The following is a 23,715-nucleotide window of genomic DNA, read 5'->3' as shown; positions in this document are numbered from 1 at the left end:
CCAAGACATAAAGGAGGGACAGTGTGGAGAGAATCTTTGGAAGTAACATTTCAAATATTACAATTTGTGATTGTTTCACAAGTTTCAGTATTAAGGGAACATTTAAAACCCATATGTACTCATTTTGAGATAATTATAATTAAAAATTACAGCCAGGTGCTCTCTGTGGTGCACACCTGTAATCCCAGCAGCTCAGGAGGCTGAGGCAGGAGGATTGCGAGTTCAAAGCCAGCCTCAACAACTTAGCGAGGCTCTAAGCAACAGTGAGACCCTGTCTCTAAATAAAATACAAAAGAAAAAAAAAAATATATATATATATAGGGCGGGGATATGGCTCAGTGGTCAAGTGCCCCTGAGTTCAATCCCTGGTACCCCCCACCAAAAAATTACATTCATCCACTCACTCATTCAAATCTTTATTAAGTGCCTACAATATGCACAATCCTGTGCTAAAGATGAAGGGAATACAAAGATGAATTTTTAAAATGGTGCCAACTCTTAAGGAGTTTACAATCTAATGACAGTGACAAATAGTTTAACATAAACTGTAGGAAAGGAATTAAAAGTACACATTCACCCTGATTGAAAAAAATCACCTTATTTATTAAAGCATAAATTGGGTTGAAAAACACTATTATGTATACCTTTATTAGTTTATTCTTTTTAAAGGATACTGGTTGTTTTTAGAAAAGTAAATATCTTACCCTATAACAATTTTATGATTGGTTTCAATTTTTAAAACAAAAATTTGCTTAAAGATGAAAAATGATTCATAAAATCAAATTAACATCATGCACAGAGACAGGAAGTTTACAATAGTATATGGAGTAGAGCACAAAGAGTCTAGGATTAAAAAATTAAATGTGAATTCCTCTCATGTTTTTATGCACAAGTTCAGTATACATAAAACAGGGATGATATTTACTCTAAGATTATAACTCACAGATGCCATAATTATTTCCACCTGTAATAATACACAGGATTAAAAAGATCAATATATAAACTTTTCTAATACTTTACATATCAAAAATATTTTGGGGTTGTGGCTCAGTGGTAGAGCACTTGTCTAGCATGTGTCAACACCACATAAAAATAAATAAAGGCATTGTGTCCATCTATAACTAAAATATATCCATATATATAAAATTTGGGGGGACTTAGGAGTGCAGCTCAGTGGTAGAGTATGTGCTTAGCATGCATGAGACTCTGGGTTTAATCCCTAGCACAAAAAAAAAAAAAAACAAAAAAACAAAAAAAAACAAACCCAACAACAACAAAAAAAACTAAACTAAAAACTAAAGATAAAAAGAAAAAGTGATGATGGTGTAGATAATTTAACAGTAAATTATCAGTGCAGAAATGAATGTAAATTTGCAAGTATCTATTTTATCTATTGTTTATACTTAAAAATGGTTAAAGAAATTTAGAACACCTAGCAAAACAAGTTTGAGGATCTATTTTGTGAAATGTATTGCAAAGAAAAAGAATGGGCAAATAGTATAATTAAAAATCTTTATTGATTCATGCTTTCTAGAAAATAATTTAATCATCAAAGGCCAAAACTTTTCTTTGCTCTCAATACTAAGCCATTTTTCCCACCAAATAATGTGTATTTTTATAAACTAATCAATTTGTAACATCTTTGATTCTCAAATCTTTTTTCCCCCCAAACACCTCTTAAAAATACAAGATCATAGTTGCAAACAGACCTTAATAGCAATTTAAAAAATCTGAATAGGCAAAGCCTTACTTTAACTGACAAATCACCACTCAATGGATTCAGCATTTTCAGGCTTTGTTCAACGGCCCTGCACTACCAGAGGTGTCCCAGGGATGTTCTCAACATCACAAGTGCAGTTGCTGATGTTCTGATGCTGCAACCACCCACGGGGCACAGCGGGGAGACCTTGCTGAATCAGTTTTGTTCTTCGACAGAGTTTTCTTCTGCACTTTCTTCATCATTTTCATATTTTTCCTTGCAAGAATCCTGGCTGTTGGTATCAATAAAATAATTTTCTTTTTCATTCTCTCTCTCTTCTATTTTTTCTTCTTCATTAAAGCTAGAGGAAGAAATTTATCAATCTTTCAAAGGAAAAATGAGTTGGTTTAGAGGAATACAAACCCTTTGCAGTGTAGCCAGTCTTCCTCAAGTGTATGAGTTCCAATGTTATCAAGAAAATTCTAAACCAGGTGAGGTGGTGCGTGCCTATAATCCCAGCAGCCAGGGAGGCTGAGGCAGGAGGATCACAAGTTCAAAGCCAGCCTCAGCAACTTAGTGAGACCCTAAGCAACTTAGCAAGAGTCTGTCTCAAAATAACAAATAAAAAAGGGCTGAGAATGAGAATGTGCTCAGCAGTTAAGCATCCCTGGTTCAATCCCCAGTAACAAAAAATAAGAAAACTCTATGAAAATATCAACTGGAAAGTTTTATAAATATTCCTCTGAGAACTAATTTATTTCAAAACTCGAGTGACTCTTTAAAATTCATCTGAAAGCATGCTATTATTTTCATTATTTATGTCAGTCAGAAATCTAAGTTATTCTGCTTTAATAACAAAATACTTCATTCACAACATAATATTTTGATTGTGTCAAAAATGATAAAATATCATATGTTTTACAACAGTTCACATGCATTCCCTTAGGTAAAAGATTTTTTAAATAGAGAACAGAAGTGTATGCTTTCCTGCAGTAAGAATTTTTCAAAGGTCAACTGTTCAGACATCTTACATATGTTACCTTTCTTTATCTTCAGTGGAACTTTTCGTCTCTTGATTGCCGAAGTTTTCAAATACTTTTCCACTTTGGCCTTTCTTTGAAACAAACTCATCAGATATTCCTAGTGCTTTTAGGGTGTTAGAATAATGCTTTTCTGCTGCCATTCTTGCATTTTTCTATAGGAAAGACAAACCTTTTTAGATGAGAACAGACTTTAAATTTCCAGTAAAAATGTATGGGTTAGAAGCTCCAGTGAAAATTAAGTTCAATAATCACAGGTGATTGAAATGTGTGTTTTATATGACCGACAATTACACTTCTAGGTATGTATCCAGAGAAACTCCTACACCTGTGCCCCAAGAGGCATACATGTACAAGACTGTTCAGGATGGTAGTACTGTCTGTAAAAACCTGAAATTGGAAACAGCCCTGTATCTGTTAATGCCTGGATAGATTGGTATGTCTAATCACACACCAGAAAAATAAAGCAATGAAAATGAATGAACTATAGCTATCTTCCACAGCAAATATAACACCGAGCAAAGGAAGCACAAAAGAGAACATTTATTATGATTCATTTACTTAAAATTCAGAAACAGCAAAAGTGAACTATTGTTTGGGGATAGGAACATAGGTGATAAAACTGTGCAGAAAAACTAAGGAAATGTTCATCTTGAAAGTTAGAATGGGGCTGCCTGTAAGGGAGAGTGCGAGGTTTGTGACTAGAAGGAACACACAGGGGGCTTCTGGAGAGCTGGAATGCTCTGTTTGTTAACCTGGGTGGTAGTCACATGACTTGTTCTGTAATCATTCTTTACACTGAATTTACTTCATATACTTTTATGACTATATAAACAGAAAAAAAACAGTAAGAATAAGTTCATGTGAGAGTTATTAGAGGGCCCTTATATTTTATGTGCTTTTTTAAGCCATACTCCAAATTCATCCAAGAAAATAAAATCAGTACTGTTATTTTTACTCTGTGGAGGAAGCAAGGGTTAACAGCAAAAAGGACATGGATTTAGAACTGGGTTCAAATCTCTGGAATGTCATTTCCTGACTTGGAGATCTATCGGAGTTGTGATGTTTCCTGGTTGTTGCAAGTTGAAAGTCATCACAGTTCTTGAGGCCACAGGTTTTATGGGGCTGCAAAGTGACAGTGTTCATACTAGTGCCTTAGCTTTGGTCTACTTTCAGCTCCTGTGAATGGATCTGAACGAGTATAGGGCCCAAAATTGCTCTCTGGACCCCATACCAAAGTGACTAGGAATGGCCCAGTTCCAATAGCATCCCAAACTGTAAAAATTGTGAGACAGCACCCAGTCTAACTCCTAGGAAATAAGGAGCCAGGCATGGTGGTGTGTGCTGGTAATCTCAGCAACTTGGGAGGATGAGGCAGGAAGATTGCGGGTTCAAGGCCAGCCTCAATAACTTAGCAAGGTCCTAAGAAAATTAGTGAGACTGTCTCAAAATAAAAAAAAACGAAGGACTGGGAATGTGGTTCAGAGGTAGAGCACTTGCTTAGTATGTGCAAGGCCCTAGGTTCGACTCCCAGTACCAATAAATAAATAAGGGGGGAAAAGGGACCCAGCCCATGGGTTCAATCCCCAGTACCAAAAAACAAAATAAAACACTTAAAAAATATTAAAAAGGAAGAAAGAAAGAAAAAGAAATAAGAAAAAATAGGATCTCACTCCAGAGGCTAAATGGCTTCAGTTCACAAGGGTAGTGAGTAGCAGAGCTAAGTCTCTTGACCCTTTTCTGAGTCTCTTCCTCTCTATCATGCTGCTTTCTCTTCATGGTAGTGGTTAGTCAACTTAGTGAGACCCTGTCTCTAAATAAAATATAAAAAGGGAGGGTGAGTAGTAAAATCCCCCTGTGTTTAATCCTTGGTACCAATAAGTTAATTAACTAAAAAAATAAAGGTGGCCCAAAGCCTAACACCAGCAATGTAGTTGTCAGATAGTTGCCTAACCCAGGGACTTCAGTATGATGAGGGACCATGGAGTATAGCATTCTACAGGAGAAACCAAAATAGCAAAGACTGATTACAATGGATGTCAGTATCACCAGTGCATTTCCTGATATTCTGGGAAACTAAAATTTTAAAGAAGTATTCGAATGCTGCTAAAATGCAACCACTGTGAATAACAGTTTTTTAAAAAGAAGTGAAAATGCATCCAGAGGCTGTGAATACCAACAGACAAACCTTGGTGAACTGAAAGACAGGGTAAAGTGAGAAATGAGTACTATGCCCCAAAGATGGCGGGAGACAATAAATAAATAAACCCCAAACCTAACTCTGGATGCATTAAGAATAGTAAATTCTGATTTAAGCAAACTAAATGTAATGATACTAACCAAAGTCAATGCTAGGAATACTCCATCTGAATTTGGTTTAAAGTTCAACTTAACATCTCCTCAATTAATAAATCCTACAATTTCCAAGAAACAAGACAAAATGGTTTGTTCTGTAGTGAATCATGGGCATATTCTGCTAGGGGATAACACAACAGCAGGGAGACCACAATTCTTTCCTTTAAATGAGCTATATATAAAGCTGCAAGTGAATTTATTAAATAGTTGTTAATTAGCAGCAATAATCACAGCAAAACAGACTGTAAGAAGTAATAATTTGTTAACAAAATGAAAATTGTGACTCAGTGCCATAGTCACTCTGTATATAGTTAATTATCTTTAATATTTTACTTCAAGATAAACAATGTGTATTTCCCCCCTGCATCTCCCCATGCAAAAGAACTATAAAGACAATGAAATAAAAAGAATAGTTAGAATACTTGTATAGCTATTTTATTTTACTATAAAAAACTCTACCAAGGCACATGCTTGTCATCCCAACAACTCGGGAGGCTGAGGAAGAATGACCTCTAGTTCAAAGCCAGCCTCATCAACTTAGTGAGATCCTAAGCAACTGACAGAGACCCTGTCTCAAAAACATAAAAATAAAAAGCGCTGAGGATGTAGCTCAGTGGTTAAGCCCCTCTGGGTTCAAACCCTGGTACAAAAAAACAAAACCAAAAAACTCCTGGAAAGGACTGCCTTTATTTCTTCCAGGAACCAAAATAATAAGTGATAGTGAAAGTATGTCTATAACCAGTGTCCTAGTTCAAAGGGAAAAAAAAAAATTATCATCATAAGTTTAGTTTGTAGTAATTCTTTCATTTATTTAACAATTACCAAATACTTATTTTGTAACAAGCACTGATGGGAAGTAGGGAGAGAATGGGGAAAGAAAAGGGTTTTGAGTGAAGAAACAGCATCTGTGAGTGCCAAAAGTGGGAGAAGAAATATTAGCTGTAAAACTCACCTGGGTTTTCAACATTTATAATTTTGTGTGTGTGTATGTTTATACAACCATTTATTTTGCCACATTTTCTCTGGTGCTTTAAAACAGTGGAATTCACAGCATGACCAAACTGTTTACTAATGCTGAGTGAGACTCATCACTAATAGTGCCCTCAGCCCAAGCTAAACCCAGCAAGAAAATGTAAGATAACACTGGCCAATTTGAAAATAATTGTTAAGTTTGGGTTCAACACCTGCTTACAAACATCTCCACTCTGCCAGAAATTATTTTAGGTGCTAGGTGCTAGAAATACAAAGATTTGGTCAACACCCTTAAAAAGAATCAGTTAGAAAAGAAGAGAGACCATCATGCAGATAGTTTCCACACTATCTCAGCAGAGCTGAGAAAGATGTGTGCAGCATAGGCTAGTGAAAGAACACAAAGGAAAGGGCACTCAACTCAAGCTGGGAAAATGATGCAAAAAGTGAGTGTATGCTGACTTGAATGAGTAGGACTTAAGTAAAGATAGAGACTCTAAGGATGTTTAGAAGACAGCATGAATACAGACTTCAAATTTGAAAGTAGTAGTGTAGTCTGAAATAGCCTGAAAATAAAGGGTGTACATAGGGGAAAAAAGAGGGGGATGGGAAGAACGCAGCTGGAGACAGACTAAGGAGATGAACAAGGATCACAGAGGATTCTGTTTATCATGCTAAGAGTTGTGAATTTATCTTCTGGGAGGAAGCAGGACAGCTTAGAGATAAGTGTTTAGAAGTAGGTCGACCTGGGTTCCAATCCCAGTTTTACTAAATATAAACTTAATGAATCACTTACCTTCTTAGAGTGTGAGTTTCTTCATCTGCAATATGGGGAGACTTACCGTATAGCATTGTTTGGGGAAGTTAATGACAAGACCCTTTGATACCATCCACTGAACATGAGAATAAAGTAGAATCAGTGAAAATGGATGATTGCCACTGTTATCAAGGGTTATTAGCTGCCTACCCAGCATTAACATTTTGGCAGGGGAATGGGAATGACAAGGAGCAGACACAATGAATGGTTTAACAAAGGGCAAAGCAGAAATAACAGAAGAAAAAAAAATTTTAAAGAGATGGGGGGAGCTGGGGATATAGCTCAGTTGATAGAGTGCTTGCCTTGCAAGCAGAAGGTCCTGGGTTCCATCCCCAGCACCGCAAAAATAAATAAATAAATAAAATATAAAGAGATAGGGTTCTCACTATCTTGCTCAGGCACAAACTATACTCCTGCTTCATACTTCTGAGTAGCCAGGTCTACAGGCATGCACCACTGCATCCAGCTCAGTCAAATTATTATGTCAGTCACCTGAATTATACCCTCAACCAAAGGAGAAAAATCAAGAGGAAAACCTCATCATGGGGGAAGAAAAATGTAAGATGTTTACATGAAATCTGAGTAGAGATTTCTATCAGAGTAGTGAAAACAAAAATTTTTGCAGTTTGGAGCTGGAGATAAACATCTTGAATCAAAAGTCAATTTTTTGCTTTATACTACATAATATAGAACAACTTAAACTGATTTTTCTCCCTAAAGTTGAAACTGAAATGTTAAAAAAAAATCTACTCCTTAAAACAAAAAGCATCATATAAAATTATATCCAATTAAGTAAAAGGATTACATAACTTTGAGAGACTGTACTATGGAGATTCACCCACAATACATGTCCATTGTCCTCAGTGAGTCACTGACTAGTACAAGTTTAGTCCTGTAACTATGCTTATCTGTCAGAGTGCACTAATTGTCTATTATCCAATTGTAACAGCTTGAAATTCACAGCACAACACCTGTAACTCCAGTGATTTTTGTCTATTGTTAAGCAATGTGACCCATACAAAATGCTTCACTTACAAAGGAGAAGATGACCTAAAATTTATAAATCTCTGTGAAGGAAAAGATTATAAAACTGAAAATTTAGAAAAATCAGGATCCATTGTCCATAAGACCAGTTTGTTTTTCCTATAAAAAGTAAGTTCTTTTAGTAATTTTAGATAAGACTAAATCATACATTTATTTTTTAAAAATTGCCAGAAATAAATCTGATTCAATTAGTGATTTTGTTTCATTTTTTAATTCTTCAAAGATGTCCAATTATATCATGAAGCCTCATCTTAATATTTGACCACTTTGCTACTTGAAAAAAAGACTAGCCATTAAAAACAGGTTGTGAAACTAACAGTTTGAGAACTGGATTAGCAGCATGTTCTTTATCAAGCTATGTGCCTCATCAACAAAATTCAATGCTTAGAATTTAAGCAAAATTATTTCTGTGGCTGATTTGATGAAGTCATCACAGAAACAACATATCTCAAGAACCAAAATATATAAGAAAAACTGTAAACATGGGAGCTAAAGATATTAAAAGAAAACAAAGAGGCTGACAATAGCTCTTAAATTCCAACGAACACAACCTGAGCAACTCTTTCAAACAGTAGTGGCCTCTTTTTTAATTTTTCTTCTCTTTCTTCTACTTCTTGTCGGTATTCTCTCATCCTTTCCTTTTCACTCTTTCTAAAATCAAATAAAAGGAAGGAAATTTTAAAAGGTCATCTAAGAAAAAAGAACTTACACATATAACATTTAGCTTAATGGACAACAGAAGCTATTACCAGTTCACCTCAATTCCTTTTCTAACTGATAAATTCTCATGGAATGTAGAATTAAAATCCTAAGTTTTGAGAGTACACATTTTATTGCCCTGGAATAGTCTGCGTGCTTGGACTTCCAAAATCTTCAAGGCATAAAGTACTAAGGGGCTTCAAATCAGCCTGAAGAGATGAATGAATGCCCTCTATTTATAAGTGTATAAAACCAAGAAAATACCAAAATAGGTATCTTCTCTTAAAATAGTTCTTTTGAAAATAAGACCTTCTGCTTATTGTTTCTCTTAAGTGAGATCTCCTAAAGATTAGTGACAAAATTAATTAAATGGGAGCAGGTCAGGGGAGAAAGGGGGAGAATGGGAATATAACATACAGAGGAACAAGAATGAAAACACATACACTTACAGTAAGTATACTTACTCTTTGGATGGGATCCTATATAATGAATTAAACTATACTGTTTTTCTCTATGTGAGATATATTAAAGCAACCAATAAGATTCCATGGATTAGAGGAAATAATTACCTTTCAAATTATAATTATGCTTAATATATACAAGTTGGTGTCATGAAAAGGCTAGTTTACTCCCTATACGTAAACAGTATATTTCTAAGGAATTTTTTTGCTCAAGTTCAACAAATTAAGCTCCCTGCATCAGATGAGTAAAGCTACATTATAAAGGAATATTCATCATTAAAAACAAATATATGCATTTTGACTCTTATAAATCAGATTAAAATTTAATAAATCATTATTACTTACCCAGATTTGGGAGAGAGTTTCCTACTTAAACATAAACATTTTTATGTACAACATCCAGAACACTGGTTTTCAAACTCTGTACTACAGAATTCTAGTAGTCTGTGAAGGGGTTCTAGATATTCTGTGGGTATTTTATATTATAGTGAAACTAACGAAATGTAACATATACCACTAAATTTAACACACATTAAAAATGCATGGCATACATGATGTTAATTATCTACAATGTTTTAATTTGTGCCATCAAATTCTGTGCATAACTTAGAACAAAACTCCTTGACACATTTGTTTACTAAGAAAGTATTCAGAGCTGGGGGTGTACAAGCTCAGTGGTAGAGTGCATGCTTAGCATGAGCAGGGCCCTGGGTTCAATTATATGACAAGCTATTAAGAAAATAGTTTTATCTATGTGCATTAAGAATTTCTCAGGGTTGGGCTGGGGTTGTGGCTCAGTGGTAGAGTGCTCACCTGGCATGTGTGGGGCCCTGGTTTGATCCTCTGCACCTCATAAAATATAACTAAGTAAATAATATAAAGGTATTGTGTCCATCTGCAACAAAAACTTTTTTTAAAAAAGAGTATAATTTATTTTAGAAAAGAATTTCTCAACATTGTACTGTGCAATCAAAAATAGGGCTGGGAATATAGCTCAGTTGGTAGAGTACTCTTGCCCCGCAAGTACAAGGCCCTGGGTTCAATCCCTAGCACCGCACAAAAAACAAAAACACTCTTGTGGTTAGCATGCACAAAACCTTAGGTTTTATCCCTAGTATGTGCACACACGAAATATATATATACATACATATATAGATGCTGACATAACATTATAGCTATTTAACTATGGCCACAGTAGAAAACGTTTCTGTTCATCAACATAGCTTCATGGTTCTTACCATGGAGTTGTGTATATTGGTTCTCACCACAAGGTATGTATGTCTATGTATCTAAGTGTACATGCATGTGTATGCATTTTGAGTATAGGTCACTAATTATAATTTGAATTTATAAACTAAAATACTATTACCACTTTCAATCTGTACATATTTTGATAGTCACCGATTAAGAAAAGAGAAAATTTGGAAACTAATGTTCTGGAGTTTCAGGATTCTTTCATGATACCTGAGATATTTTACTTTGGACTTAAACACTTGAGCTAAACTTTGATGTGAGTCATAAGCCTTAGCCCGGGTTGTCAGGAGTTTCTGCAATTCTTTGATTCTTTGCTTCTGTTTAGTTAGGATCCGATTTCTCTCTTCTTCCAACATTTTCTTTTCCTCAAGTGATCTCCTGAGGGCAACAAACTAAGGCTTAATTCACTTTAAGCCAAGGAGAAAGTTGTTCAGCAAAAATTTAACAAGGGATATTTCAAAGGTTGAAAAAAAGGCAACCTTTTGAGAAGGTTCTGATTTGTGAAACTGGAAATCCAATCAAGGCCGACTGTAACCTTTTCTATCCCCAAAGATTCATAAAATTAAAAATACATTCTTAGAGCAACACCCTTAGGAAAACATCCTAAATTATGTAGTAAAATATCTTAGGTACAATAATTTCTTAATATTTTCAAATTCACTACATAAAATCAACAGAGCTGCATACACTACTTTAGCAACCATAAGTCAGTACTGAGTCCTAGTTATTTACCTTGTGGCTTGTTCTCGTCCTCTGGAAGAGACTGTGGGCACTGGAGGGTTGCAGTTACAAGGCATGACCTTTGCACTTGCACTTCTTACTGGTGTCTTGTGCCTTGCAGACTGATAAGGCCAATGTGTTTCTTTCAAATTTTCTTCATCTGCTCTAATATCTGTCAAAATGGTTTCTCTTTTAGCAGATGCACTTGAGGATGTACGAAGATCAGATGGTTTACTGATAGTTGAGAGTTTTGGACCCTGGTGTTCCAAGAAGCCTGTCTTATATTTCTCAGGAAGGTCTTCAACATCATGAGTCTGGCACCTGGCTTTGTGTTTACACCTTAACTTTCCAGCCTGTTCCAGACCCTTAGAATGCCTGCAAGCTGGCTTATCGGGAATAGAGGATGAATTCTGTAAAAGTTCTTGGGATCTTGGCTGCACCTTACTGTTTCTATAGTGCTCTTCTTCTTTTAACTTGTCACTGGTAGTTGAATCATAAGTAGACTGAGGTATGGGTCTAGCTTTAAATGAATTTGTTTTCTTTTTAGATCTAAAAAAGTCCCTCAGTTGCTTTTCCCGGGCTGCTTGCTTCTGTTCCTCCCTTGCAATAAACTTAAATGGCTTTTGTGAGTTCAAAAGAGCTTCTTTGTTTTTCTCCTTCCTAGATCTCCTTTGTTCTTCTTTTTGCTTAACCATATCATTATAAAGGGGAAGAAGGACACATACAGGAACTGGATTGGCTCGGAATTTCTTCCTACACTCTGAATCATCTTCTTGTTTTTTGAGTAGTTGATGTACTGTTTCAATATTTGATTTAGATTTCATGGCCTCTTCTTTTTTCTTCTGTTCCCTAATCATCATCTGAAAAGGCGCAGGTACTGTAATCATGGGCACCCATTCTTTTGGTTTTTTCTTTGTTTTTTCGGGTACTTGGATGTCAGCATCTTCACACTGAATATAATCTTTAACACGAAAGTCTGTCCACATGTTGTTAATGAGATCCTTAGCATAGTTCATCATTGTGTATTTTTCTAGATTGGCCATATCCTCTTCAGAGGAAGAAGTATGCAAGGAGGAAGACCGGCCTAAATCAGGCTCCGAAAGTGTTGTCATTAGTGGATCAGGGTGATAGGAGTTCTTTTCTGATGTAGAGCTAAGAGAGAAGGGTAATTAGGGTATACTTTCAATTTGGTATGTGACCAAATATTAAAATTAAAATAGTTACATATTTTCTAAGATCAGGGTATAATCAGCTATAAGAGAGAGGCTGGACAGGGTTTGTGAAAATTATCATTTTTATTTGAACACAGGTGAGAGATGCCTATAAATTATCAAGTTCATGGTCTCATCTTACAGAAAAGGAACTGGAGATGTCAAAGCCTCCTGTGTCTAACCTCAATTAAATTCTTATGTTTTCCAAAGTCATCATATTAAAACATACATCTGATCACATCACTCCCCTATTTGAAACTTTTCAATGATTTCTCATTGCTACAAAGTCTAGGTCACAAAGCCCTTCAGGACTGGTCCCTGTTTACCTTTCCAGTCTGACCTGTCACCACTCCTTACCTCCAGTCACCATTCTTAAACCACATCCAATCACGTGAAGTTCCTCATATACATCATAACATCTTGTGCTGCCATACCTTTGCACACATGCTTTCTGTTGCCTAGAAGGCCATTCCCTACTTCCTGCATCTACTGAATTTCTTACTTGTCCTTTAAGATTGAACTCAGATGTGACATTTTTATGGAAAATTCTTTCTGCATCCCTCCAATACCTTGGCATGATCAACTGCTTCTTCCCTCATTTCTGTAACACTCTATTACATCATGTTGCAATGCAATTTTTGGTTCTTGGTTAGTCTTTGATCTCCTTGAGGTCATCCTGGTTTTGACTTCTCAGTGCCCAGTTAAGTTCTGGCACACAGGAAATGTGCAATCAGCATTGACCAACTGGGTGAATTCAGAGACTGGCCTCAAGTTTCAAAGCAAGAGAATTCACAGCAGAAATGGGTCTTGAAATTATAGATGACCTGAGTATGGTAGCTGAGACAGGAGGATTGCAGGTTCAAAGCCGGCCTCAGCAACTCAAAAAGGCCCTAGCAATTTAGCAAGACTCTGTCTCAAAAATAAAAAATAAAAAGGGCTGGGGATATGCTCAGTGGTTAAGAACCCCTGGATTCAATCCCTCACACACACACACACACACACACACACACACACACACACACACACAAATTACTGATGATTTTGAAAACATTGAAGATTAACATCTCTAGTCTTGAACTCTTTTTATTATATCTTTAATGAGCTCATGTTACTCTATATGATACAGTGTTTTTTAAATTAAACTTGAAATTCATAATTTAAAATGGGCCAGACTTTGAAACTTTGTCTACAGGTCTGTGAAGGTCTGTGAGTGGTGAGTGCAAAAGAAAAAGGCCAAATAACCACCAAATGGGTCTCAAAGCAAGAGATCACCTAAAACTGATATGTCATTAGACATTTTGAATAAAATCCCACCCCAGGGCTAGGGATGTGGCTCAGTGGTAAAGCACTTTGCCTAGCAGCACAAGGTCCTGAGTTTGATCACCAGCACTGCAAAAAAATTAAATACATAAAAATAAAATTCCTTCTCTATCACCAAGAGTACAAAAGAATACTTAAGAGTAAATATTCTGAAATAAAAAATAATTTTGTTCCCCACTTTTAAGCATACACTTTATTTTATAGTCCATAATTAGGCACACACTTACCTAGAAGAGACACTAGGAACATCTTCCTTAGTGATCATTGGCTGAACTTCCTTTAAATTTAGTTTATCTTGGTACATTTTCTCTAATTTTGCCATAGTTTCTATGTGGGCTGCCTTCAACTCTTCTAGTTTCCTGAAATATTCTTCATTAGAGTGGTAAACATCAGAAAAGTGCACTAAGTCCTCATAGTTTACATGTTCATCCACCCCAGAAAAGTTGGTGTTAAAATCAGCCTGGTGGAGAGGGAAAAACCTGTTATATGATGTTTGCAATTAAAAGACAAATTAAATTGACACTGATTCAAATGTTGCTTCCAGTTAGATTTTGTTACTTGTAGGCTATTTACATTTTCCCTTAATGATTTTTCCCCCATATTTCCCCTAATGATATTTTAAGAACAAGAGAGTGACAGCTGGATGCAGTGATGCATGCCTGTAATCCCAGCAACTCAGAAGCTGACAGAGGAAGATTGCAAGTTCCAGGCCAGCCTCAGCAATTTAGCAAGGTCCTTAGCAACTTAGAGACCTGTCTCAAACTAGAAAAGTGAAAAGGGGTGGGGACCTGGCTCAGTGGTAAAGTGCTCCTGGATTAAATCCCCAGTACCAAAACAAACAAACAAAAAAAAAAAAACAAAACAAAACAAAAAATGAGAGAGAAAATGAGTCCAAATTGCCAGAAAATAAAAGTTATTTAATGCATTTTATAATGGATGGTTAGGTTCTCTGATAAACCAACAAAAGGTATTTGACTCATTGCATTCCCAGTATAGTAGGATAGGACCAGGCCACCCTTTACAAAGGGTTTCTATAAGGAGCCTCCTGAGTTGTTTTAACTGAGGTGGAAAGGAACAGTTCCTCCTGTTGCAAACTAAGCAACCAGAACTAATGCCACCCCTTGAGCTGTGCTCCTGCAGTGTGGCACTATGGTGTGCCAGTGGGGAAAAGGCAGGGGAATGGAGGAGGCAATGAGGGTCAGTGGGGTCAGGGACAAAGTTCTCAGTAGTTTATCAAGGAGTCAGCTGGGACAAGACCTCACAGGACAGGAAAGAGGACATGAAGTGGGTGGAGGGCACTCTTCGAACATTGTTCCTGTAGGCAGCAACAGCAGGAACTCCCATGGGTGCGGAATCTTTGGGACTGAGACAGAAGGAGAAATATATGGTTGTATATATTCTATGTAAAAATCAAGCCTCACTCCTTTCACTTATTTTTCAGTTCTTTTAATTGAAGCAACTAAAGAACTAAAACCTCATTTTCTCTACAAATAAAAAAAAAACTTTTAATGTGTTCACAATCAAGCAGAGTTGAAATTATTCATGATACTATGCATAAAGGCTGTCAACCATGCTTTTAAATTTAGCCTACCACCTGGAACGGACTCAAAATGAATAAGACATATTTGCTACAGAAAATTACAGATTCAAACTGATAAGACTCTGGAAAATAAATCTGTTTAGGCTTTCCTAACAGGAGAATGCAGAAAAGTTAATTATAAGTAATAGTTATAGATGTGGGATTTTTTTGTTTTGTTTTGTTTTGTTTTGTTTTTTTGTTTTTTAGTGAACTAAAAACAAGAGGCCAGTGTTGTACCACTTGGGGGTAACTTACGAAAACAAAAGAAAGAAAACACGTTTTCTTCAGTAGAACTGATACGCAGAAATTTGTTATCAACAAGTTCATGACTCAAAAAATTGCCGAATGTATGTATAATGTATTACAAATTAATTAAGAGAATTCTCTGATATCTTTTGCTGTTTCTATGTGTGCCTTGTCATTCCAGATGAATCTAGTTTGTAGCTGGAAGAATCAGCAGAATTACCTCAGGGCCTCACACTTATTTCCTCTCCTCAGGATTTCCTCCAGAAATCTGCAGAGCCCACTTGCTTATCCCTTGAGGTCTTCATTCAATAAGGTCTTGACTGACTACCCTATTTGAAATGACAATTCCTCCCCAACTCACTGCCAGCCCTCCTTCTCTGCTTTATTTTTCCCAGAAGTACTCAACCACCAACTGACAGTCTACATAGCCTGCTCCTACCAGAAAACAGGCATTGCAAAGGCAAGGATCTGTCTGCTTTGTTCATTCTTGTGCTCCCGGTGTCTACAAAAGTATCTGGTTAATGGCAGATGTTGAGAAATATTTGTTGAACAAGTGAATGTACACTAACCAACCACCCAGCAAACAAAAATCAAGTTTCCAACAAAGAAAAACAAAACAAAATAAAAAAAATCCAGTCCCTTCAAATGACTGAATCATGCAAACATTCTGACAGCCATGGAGAGCTGTCTTCATTCTACCGAGTAATAAGGAAAAGACCTAAATTCCAAAAACTATAATTAAAACAGGGAGATTATTCCAAAGAAACTATTTTTAGGCAAAAGCATTCATGTGCTCTCATTCATCCTTTGAGAATATCTCTTAAAAGAAGGTCTTATTTCAATCATTTACACAAAAAGGATCAAATTTATTTTGACCTGGAAGAATTATTTGAAAAAGAAAAGAGAGAGAAGCTTTTGAAGAGATGTGGCAGGTCTAATTAACTCTACCTTGACTATATGTTCAATTTTCAGCTTAATACTATTAATACTAGCTAGAACTTTTTGGATAAACTGATCTCAGTGTTTTACCTAAAACAGATGAATAGCTAAGAAATGATTTCCGATTCTAATTTCATCTTTAATTGTCTCCACCCAGAAACATTTAGTATAACAAATAACATAGGTCATGGACATTATTCTTCCTCTCCCTCTAATTGTTTGGCTTTTTATGGAATGTTGCAAATGCTGCCCCTAGATTACAGGATAATCTTCCTGAGATTGGCTTGACCCACTTAGATAATGAACCTTTCCAGCACCTGTTGCCTCACTGGCATCAGCATCTCTAAGGAACTATTTGTGTTGTCACCTAAAAGTTTCACCTGCAATTCTGAAATTTTTATTTAGAATTGTTTTTCATTGGAAAGGATTTGTAAGGAATGAGGCAGAAAAGAATGAGGCAGACCTACAAGTACTTACATGGGTAAACCTCCAATAAATGAAAAAGGAAAAAAAGCAAGTTGTAGAACTATATATCAATCTGTATCTTTATGTTTATATTTGTAACATGCTACCATATGTTAAAATATTATACATGAGGTAGGAAAAAGTCCAGAAGAATAGAATACACAACAATTTCAAAACAGTGGTTACCACTCAGGAAGAGTGGGTGTCCAGATTTTCTTTTTTGTGGGGGAGAAGTGTTATAAGGGCCTAAGCCTCATATGTAATATTTGATTTGGTGGTGGTTTTTTTTTTTTTTTTTTTTTTTAAGAGATAGGGTCTCACAATGTTGCCCAGGCTGGTCTTGAACTCCTAGGTTTAAGCAATCCTCCTGCCTTAGTTTCCCCCAGTGCTAGAATTACATGTGTGTGCGCGTGAGCCACTGTACCCCACTAACAGGTGATATTTTAAAATATCACGTATTATTGTCATAATTGAAATATAACTACAAAAAAAAGACAAGCCAGATGTGGTGGCAAACACCTATAATTCCAGCAAATCATGAGGCTGAGGCAGGAGGATCTCAAGTTTGAGGCCAGCCTGGGCAACTTATCAGACCCTGTCTCAAAACAAACAAACTAAAAAGGGCTGGGGATGTAGCTCAGTGGTAAAGTGCTCCAGGGGTCAATCTCTAGTACTAAAAAAAAAAAAAAAAAAAAAAAAAAGGACAAAGAATGTTTAGAGCAATGTCTAATGAACACCTGGCCAACACAGCATCCCATATCTCTTCTAGAAGATGGCTCCCACTCTCCCAGCAATTCAATTCTGCTTACCTTTCCCTTGCTTCTCTCTGCCCCCACCCCTCAACTGGCCTCCTAATCTTTTTATTTTAGGAATACAGAAACCATCAAAGGGAAGCTCCCTCATTATTTCATCTATAAAACTTCCTTTTGGGACCCTTTTCTCATTCCTTCATATTTCAGGGATGAAGTGCAGCAGATAACACCTCCACCATCATTAAAAACAATGACTGTGAACCCTGCACCCTCTTGTCATATTCCCCTACCACTGTGGTGGCTCCTTAATCTTTTTTGCCTATTTTTTTCTATCTGGCTATTAAATGTTTAGGTTCTTAAGAACTCTATACTAGGACCCTTCTGTACACTCTCTCCCTAAGTGATTTGTGACCCAATTTCATTGTTTTAGAAATGCTGAAAACTCCCAGACATAAATCTCCAGGCTAGAGCCCGTAGGACTTCAGTTTCTTAAGCCCATCTTCTTCCTACCCACTTGGTAGTTTCAGAGGCATCTCAAGTATAAACTGAGATGTTAAAAATGGAAACCCTGGTTTCTACCCACTCCTCAAATCTATTCTTTTTGCAGTTGTCCTCAATTCAGTTAATGGCATTACATTCCATGTAGCTGTTCAAACTGGAAACCTGGGAGTAAGCATTCTTGATTTCTGTTCCTTGTCCTCACATGTAATGTAGCAGTATGTGCTCATAATTCTAGAGAAATCTGTCCACTTCTTGTCATCACCACTGGACTCTTAAGTCAAAGCCCCTGCCCCTGGCACCCAACAGACTCCTAACCAGTCTCCTTACTTCTGCTTTGCAGAAATGACTAACTCCTACGACAGAAAACCAAAGTAGAATTTAATCTTCAAATGAGTTTTTCAAATGACAGTTCCATTGGCAGTTGTTGTATATATACTGGTTTTCATTAACAGCTGAGATAAGAGACAATTATAGTTCTTTTACAAATAGGGTCACTGAGGTCTAAGGAAGAATGTTCTATCACCACCTAGCAAGTGGCTGAGAATGTATTCTAATCCAGGACTACATTCAAATCTTTTTCTACATTCAAATATTCTTCCTCCATCATTTTGCCTTTTTTGTTACCTACTGTCAATTGTGAATAATTGAAAATGGTTCTAGGACTCTAATCCTGATTCATGTTCATGGTCTCAATATGCCTCATTCTGGATAACTTCAAGGTGTCTGTTAGTGAAATATTGGTCATGAAAGATTTTGTCACATCTCATGATTCATGTTTTGTCATGAATAGTTTTAGCATAAAAAGATTAGAATTTCAAGCTGAGCGCGATGGTGCAGGCCTGCAATCCCAGTGACTAGGGAAGCTGAGGCAGGAGGGTCTCAAGTTCGAGGTCAGCCTCAACAACTTAGCCAGACCCTGATTCAAAATAAAAAAAATATAAGGCACGGGGGAATGTAGCTCGGGGGTAAATCACTCCTGGGTTCAATTCCCAGTACCAAAAAAAAAAAAAAAAAAAAAAAAAAAAAAAAAACTAGAATGCCAAAATACTCAGTGATTTCTTCTAGTCCTGGACCATAATGTTTTGTATTTGAGGTGTTTTGGACATATGGCATTAAGAATTTAACTGGGTATAAGGAAATTTTTATGTGCAGACTTCTGATTTAAATTCAAGGTGTCCATCTTTTAAGTGACTATAACGATGCCAAACTCTACCCTCCCTCCATCTGCTGGACAGATGTCCAGGAAACATTCGACACTGAAAAGTGATCTGTGAAAAGGCTGTCTCACATCACCCTGCAGACCCGCAGATCCCTCGGGGAGGCATCGAGATCTCAGTAATTTGCTTGTCTGGATCCTTAACCTATATTCGTGTCTCATCCATCCACTGAACTCTTGATGGTTTTAAACATTCACCTCTAATGTATATTTTAAAATCTGCTAAAACCAGGTCTTAAGGTGATGAGACACGCGCCTGACAGAACAGAGATTCACATGCGTTTTTACGGATTATCCTATCCATTAAGAGGATAGTCAGTTTTCTTCAAGTTAAAAAAATAAAAGAAATATCCAGTCCCAACAGAGTAGGGAATAAAGTTCTAACTTTGCATTCTCTAGAAATAGTCATAAAAATGCTCCCTATCAAAAATTTACAACAATCTCTTCAGTAAAAGTTAAAAACTTTTCAACACCTTAGTTTTAAGTATTTTTCATGGGAGAAAGGAAATGGTGGTGGACCAGGATCATTAGGGAGGGAGGGTCTGCATGGGGCACAGTATTTCCAGCGCCTCCTTGCTGGGCGGGGAAGCAGACCAGCCCTCAGCCCGTGCCCAGTCCCGGCCAGCGTCCCGCCCCGATTTACCGACGCCCGCGTGGGCCGCAACACCTTCTCCTCCTCTTCCTCTTCCAGGGCTGCCGCCGCAGCCGCCAGGGCCTCTAGCGGGTCTTCACGTTCGTAGTGGGCGACCCGCGCTCCGGTGTTGGGATTTACCGGCATGTGGAAACTGGAGGCCGCTATCCTCGCGTCTCGATGCGAGGCGGCGGCCATCACCCCGCCTCCGAGGCCTGAGCGCCAGCGCTGGCCCGGGGCGGGTAAGCTGGCTCGGCCTCTAGCAACCTGGAGGCTCCTGGCGTGGGGTGGGCGGTTACTAGGGGCGCGGTTACTAGGAACGCTACAGGGGCCGCTAGGGATCAAGAATCACGCAAAAATCTTTGCTTGCTCCCAGAAGCCCCAAATCCTCAGTTCAACCTTTCTCTTTCAAGGTAATAACAGTTCATAATATAAATCGCAGTTTAACCACGCATTCTGAAATTAGTACTGCAACTGTACAAACAAGCCAAAGTCGAATTTAATCTTCAAGAGAGTAGCTCAAACGACAGTCTCGTTGGCAGTTTTTTTTTTTTTTTTTATAATTATTACTAACTCATATAACTTGCTGTTTACTAGACAATGGGAGTCGGTACTGAGTCTTTTCTTTTTTTGGTACTGGGGATTGAAACCAGGGGCGCTTAACCACTGAGCCACATCTCCAGCCTTTTTTTATTTTGAGACTGGTCTCAGTAAGTTCCTTTAGGGCCTCGCTTAGTTGCTGACGCTGGCTTCGAACTTTTGATCCTCCTGCCTCAGCCTCCCGAGTCGCTGGGATTACAGGCATGTGCCACCACGCCTGGCACGATAAAGATCTAGAAAGTTGACTGACTGAACGGAACATTTCTTCCCCTTTTGTGTCTAACCTCCTAGACGCAGACTTCTCACATTACACGAATGAAGAAAAGAGCGCATTTTATTAGTTGTAATAATATGATAGGACACAGAAGGGGAGAGAGCAGGGGGTGCTATTGTGTGACGGCCTCAGGAAAGGAGCAGGGTTTACGTGCGACTGCCTAACATGGCTCCCCCCGGATCCGAAGAATGGGGAGTGTAGTGCATTCTCCGCTGATTGACTTGAAAACTAGCAGGAATCGACCAATTACAAGAAGGCTACTAGTTGTCCCGCCTGCGTTTTTCTTGGCCTGACCAGAGTTGGGTGGTGCCTGGCGCTTTCACTAGTCACAGTGCAGGTAGTGTGAATCCGGGTCTTCAGCTTTGGCTTCTATGAGATTGGGAGTGGCTGGATTGGATGGCACGAGGGCCCAAGAGTGATCACAGACACCCCCACCTCCACCTCCCCCACACCAACTTCCCCCTCGGGATTTGGGCACTTCAAACGGCGCCTTCCTTCTGCACCACGTGACTGTAATAGAGGTCGAGTCTCAAAACAGCGGGCGTGGTTAAGTCTCAGCCACCTGTTACCTAAACCGCTACTTCCTAAGACCAAGGCTGCCGTTCTTCAGCGTAATGTTGGCGCATTCCCCGCGTTTATGAGGGGTGCCTACTCTGGAACCCATCTCTGAATTCAGGCCCCCCCCCCTTTTTTTTTAACCAAACTTGTTTCTCTGTTGGGAGCGTGAGACTGTAAAATTCCCCACTCCGCCACCTCCTTAGACTGCTCTTTTGTTTTGACTGAGCAATTGCCTCTGTGAAACAGATCCTTTTTTTTTTGGCGGGCGGAATGTACCGGGGATTGAACTCAGGGGCACTCGACCCCAGAGCCACATCCCCAGGCCTATTTTATATTTTATTTAGAAACAGGTTCTCACCGAGTTGCTTAGCGCCTCGATTTTGCTGAGGCTGACTTTGAACTTGCAGTCCTCCTGCCTCAGTTTCTAAAAGCTTTTAAAATTGCTTTCACCTAATTATGTCCTTATTATAGTTAAAATTGCTTATCAGAGTTACGAGAGCTCAGTTTTAAGAAACAAACATACTTTAGAGTACAGGGTATTTGCATGATATTAAAGTAGTACCCACAGATTAATAACTGCAAAGGGGAAAATGTGTAAAGGAGAGATCTTTTGGCCACCACTTTACCAAGTGATCAAATTTAGCGTCATTAGAAGTGGAATTTTTTTTTTTTTTTTTTTTTTTTTAATGTCATGGAGCTAGGGTTATTATGGTGTGAAAAACCAAAGAATTACTGTAACTACCTCTACCTTGAAAAGGTACATCAGAGGCAGGTCATTCCTGGAGGGATAATTTAGGTTAGTGCCACAGCCAAGGACTTAAAAGATGTGGGGTTGGTGATTATACTAAATTCCCTCTGAACCCGTCTTTTTGACCTGTATAGTAGATGGTTTTTATAGAATGACAGATTATTTTAAGCTTAATCAAGTGGTGACTTCAATTGTAGCTGCCAGACCAGACGAGGTTTCAGTGCTTCATCACATTAACATACCTTCTGGTAACTGGTATACAGATACTGATCTGGCAAATGCATTTTCTCCATATCTGTCCATAAAGTCTGTCAGAGGCAAGTTGCTTTCAGTTGGCGAAGGGCAGCAATATACTGTTGTTATTCTGTTTCAGGGTTACACATCGATTTATTTCACAGGGTTTTTTGGTTTTGGTACCAGGAATTGAGCGCAGGGACACTTAACCTCTGAGCCACATCCCCAGCCCTTTTTTATTTAGAGACAGCCTCATTGAGTTGCTTAGGGACCAAGTTGCCAAGTCTGGCTTTGAACTCACAATCCTCCTGCCTCAGCCTCCCTAGCTGCCGGGATTACTGGTGTGTGCCACCATGCCCAGCTCACAGGATATTGCCTTTCTCTTCCACAAAATCTGACACTGGTCCATTATACTGATGACACTATGCTGATCAGCCCTAGTAGGAACTAGCAACTACTGTAGACAGGTTAGACATTTGTATGCCAATGGGTGAGAGACATTTCTGGAAGCCCAAGTCTTTTATCTAAGTGAAATTTCTGAGTTCAGCACTGTAGGGTGTGTTGATATACCCTTTCTAAGGTGAAGAAGTTGTTACATCTGGTGCCTCATACAAAAGAGGGACATCTAATGAAACTTTGGATTTTGGAGGAAACATATATCTTATTTGGGTTTGCTATTTCAACCCATTTACTAAGTGACTTAAAATACGGCTAGATTCAAGTGGACTCTGGAGCAGGCAACTTTCCAACAGATCCAGGCTGCTGTGCAAGTTGTTCTGATGCTCAGACATATGAACCAGTAGAATCAATGATGCCTGAAGTGGCACTGGCAGATAGAGATGTTGTTTGGAGACTTTGGCAGGCCCCTATTGAACTGCAGCATAGACCTTCAGGAATTTGGAGCAAAACCCTGCCATCTCTTGTAGACCGTGCTCCTTTTGAGAAAAAGCTCTTGGCCTGCTATAGGGTCCTAGCAGAGATGCAATGCTTAACCATGGGCAACCATTACCCGACCTGAGTTGCCCCTAATGAACAGGGTATTATCTGATCCGCCAAACCATAAAGTTGGACGTGCAGAGCAGTACTCTATCATCAAATAAAAGTGGTATATACATGAATGGGTCTGAGCAGGCCCTGAAGGCATGTTATCAAAGAAATGACCCAAATACCCATGGTTTACACTCCTGCTTACCAGTTTGCGCTTAAGGCCTCATGGGTTACCAACACTAAATTGATAGGGGAAGAGAAGGCTCAAACCTGGTTTAGATAGTTGTGGTATGCAGGCACCACCCAAAAACAGGCAGTTGCAGAACCACATGCCTTCTCTGGGATATCCCTGAAGGACGGTAGTGAAGGGAAATCATTGTTAGGACAAAATTTCAG

General features: G+C 38.2%; 1 protein-coding gene across 2 annotated transcripts; it reads right to left on the bottom strand.

Annotated features, from left to right (window-relative positions):
* Positions 1-1,498: 1,498 nt before the first annotated feature.
* On the bottom strand, positions 1,499-20,212 carry FAM161A (FAM161 centrosomal protein A). 2 transcript variants are annotated; one of them, XM_079110782.1, is made up of 7 exons: positions 19,931-20,212; positions 13,817-14,049; positions 11,071-12,210; positions 10,549-10,716; positions 8,476-8,575; positions 2,740-2,894; positions 1,499-2,060 (listed from the first exon to the last, which is right to left on the bottom strand). In XM_079110782.1, the coding sequence occupies exons 1-7, from the start codon at positions 20,114-20,116 to the stop codon at positions 1,916-1,918; spliced, it is 2,127 nt and encodes a 708-aa protein (XP_078966908.1). In that variant the 5' UTR covers positions 20,117-20,212; the 3' UTR covers positions 1,499-1,915. The 2 variants fall into 2 exon arrangements, with proteins under 2 accessions (XP_078966908.1, XP_078966909.1); XM_079110783.1 differs by lacking the exon at positions 10,549-10,716 and having other exon boundaries at positions 19,931-20,211.
* Positions 20,213-23,715: the final 3,503 nt, after the last annotated feature.

The sequence above is a fragment of the Sciurus vulgaris genome (genome assembly GCF_902686455.1).
Source record: "Sciurus vulgaris genome assembly, chromosome: 14".
Classification (NCBI taxonomy): domain Eukaryota; kingdom Metazoa; phylum Chordata; class Mammalia; order Rodentia; family Sciuridae; genus Sciurus; species Sciurus vulgaris.
Note: the sequence above shows the minus strand (reverse complement) of the source record. Positions and strands in the feature narration are given on the sequence as shown.

Bases quoted from the DNA above. Each gene is read 5' to 3' on its own strand.
- FAM161A (XM_079110782.1), bottom strand. From the start codon at position 20,116: ATGGCCGCCGCCTCGCATCGAGACGCGAGGATAGCGGCCTCCAGTTTC. The intron at 12,211-13,816 runs GTAAGTGTGTGC...CTTCTCTCTTAG, and splicing joins GTTCCTAGTGTCTCTTCTAG to CTCTACATCAGAAAAGAACT. The intron at 10,717-11,070 runs GTAAATAACTAG...TGTTGCCCTCAG, and splicing joins GGACGAGAACAAGCCACAAG to GAGATCACTTGAGGAAAAGA.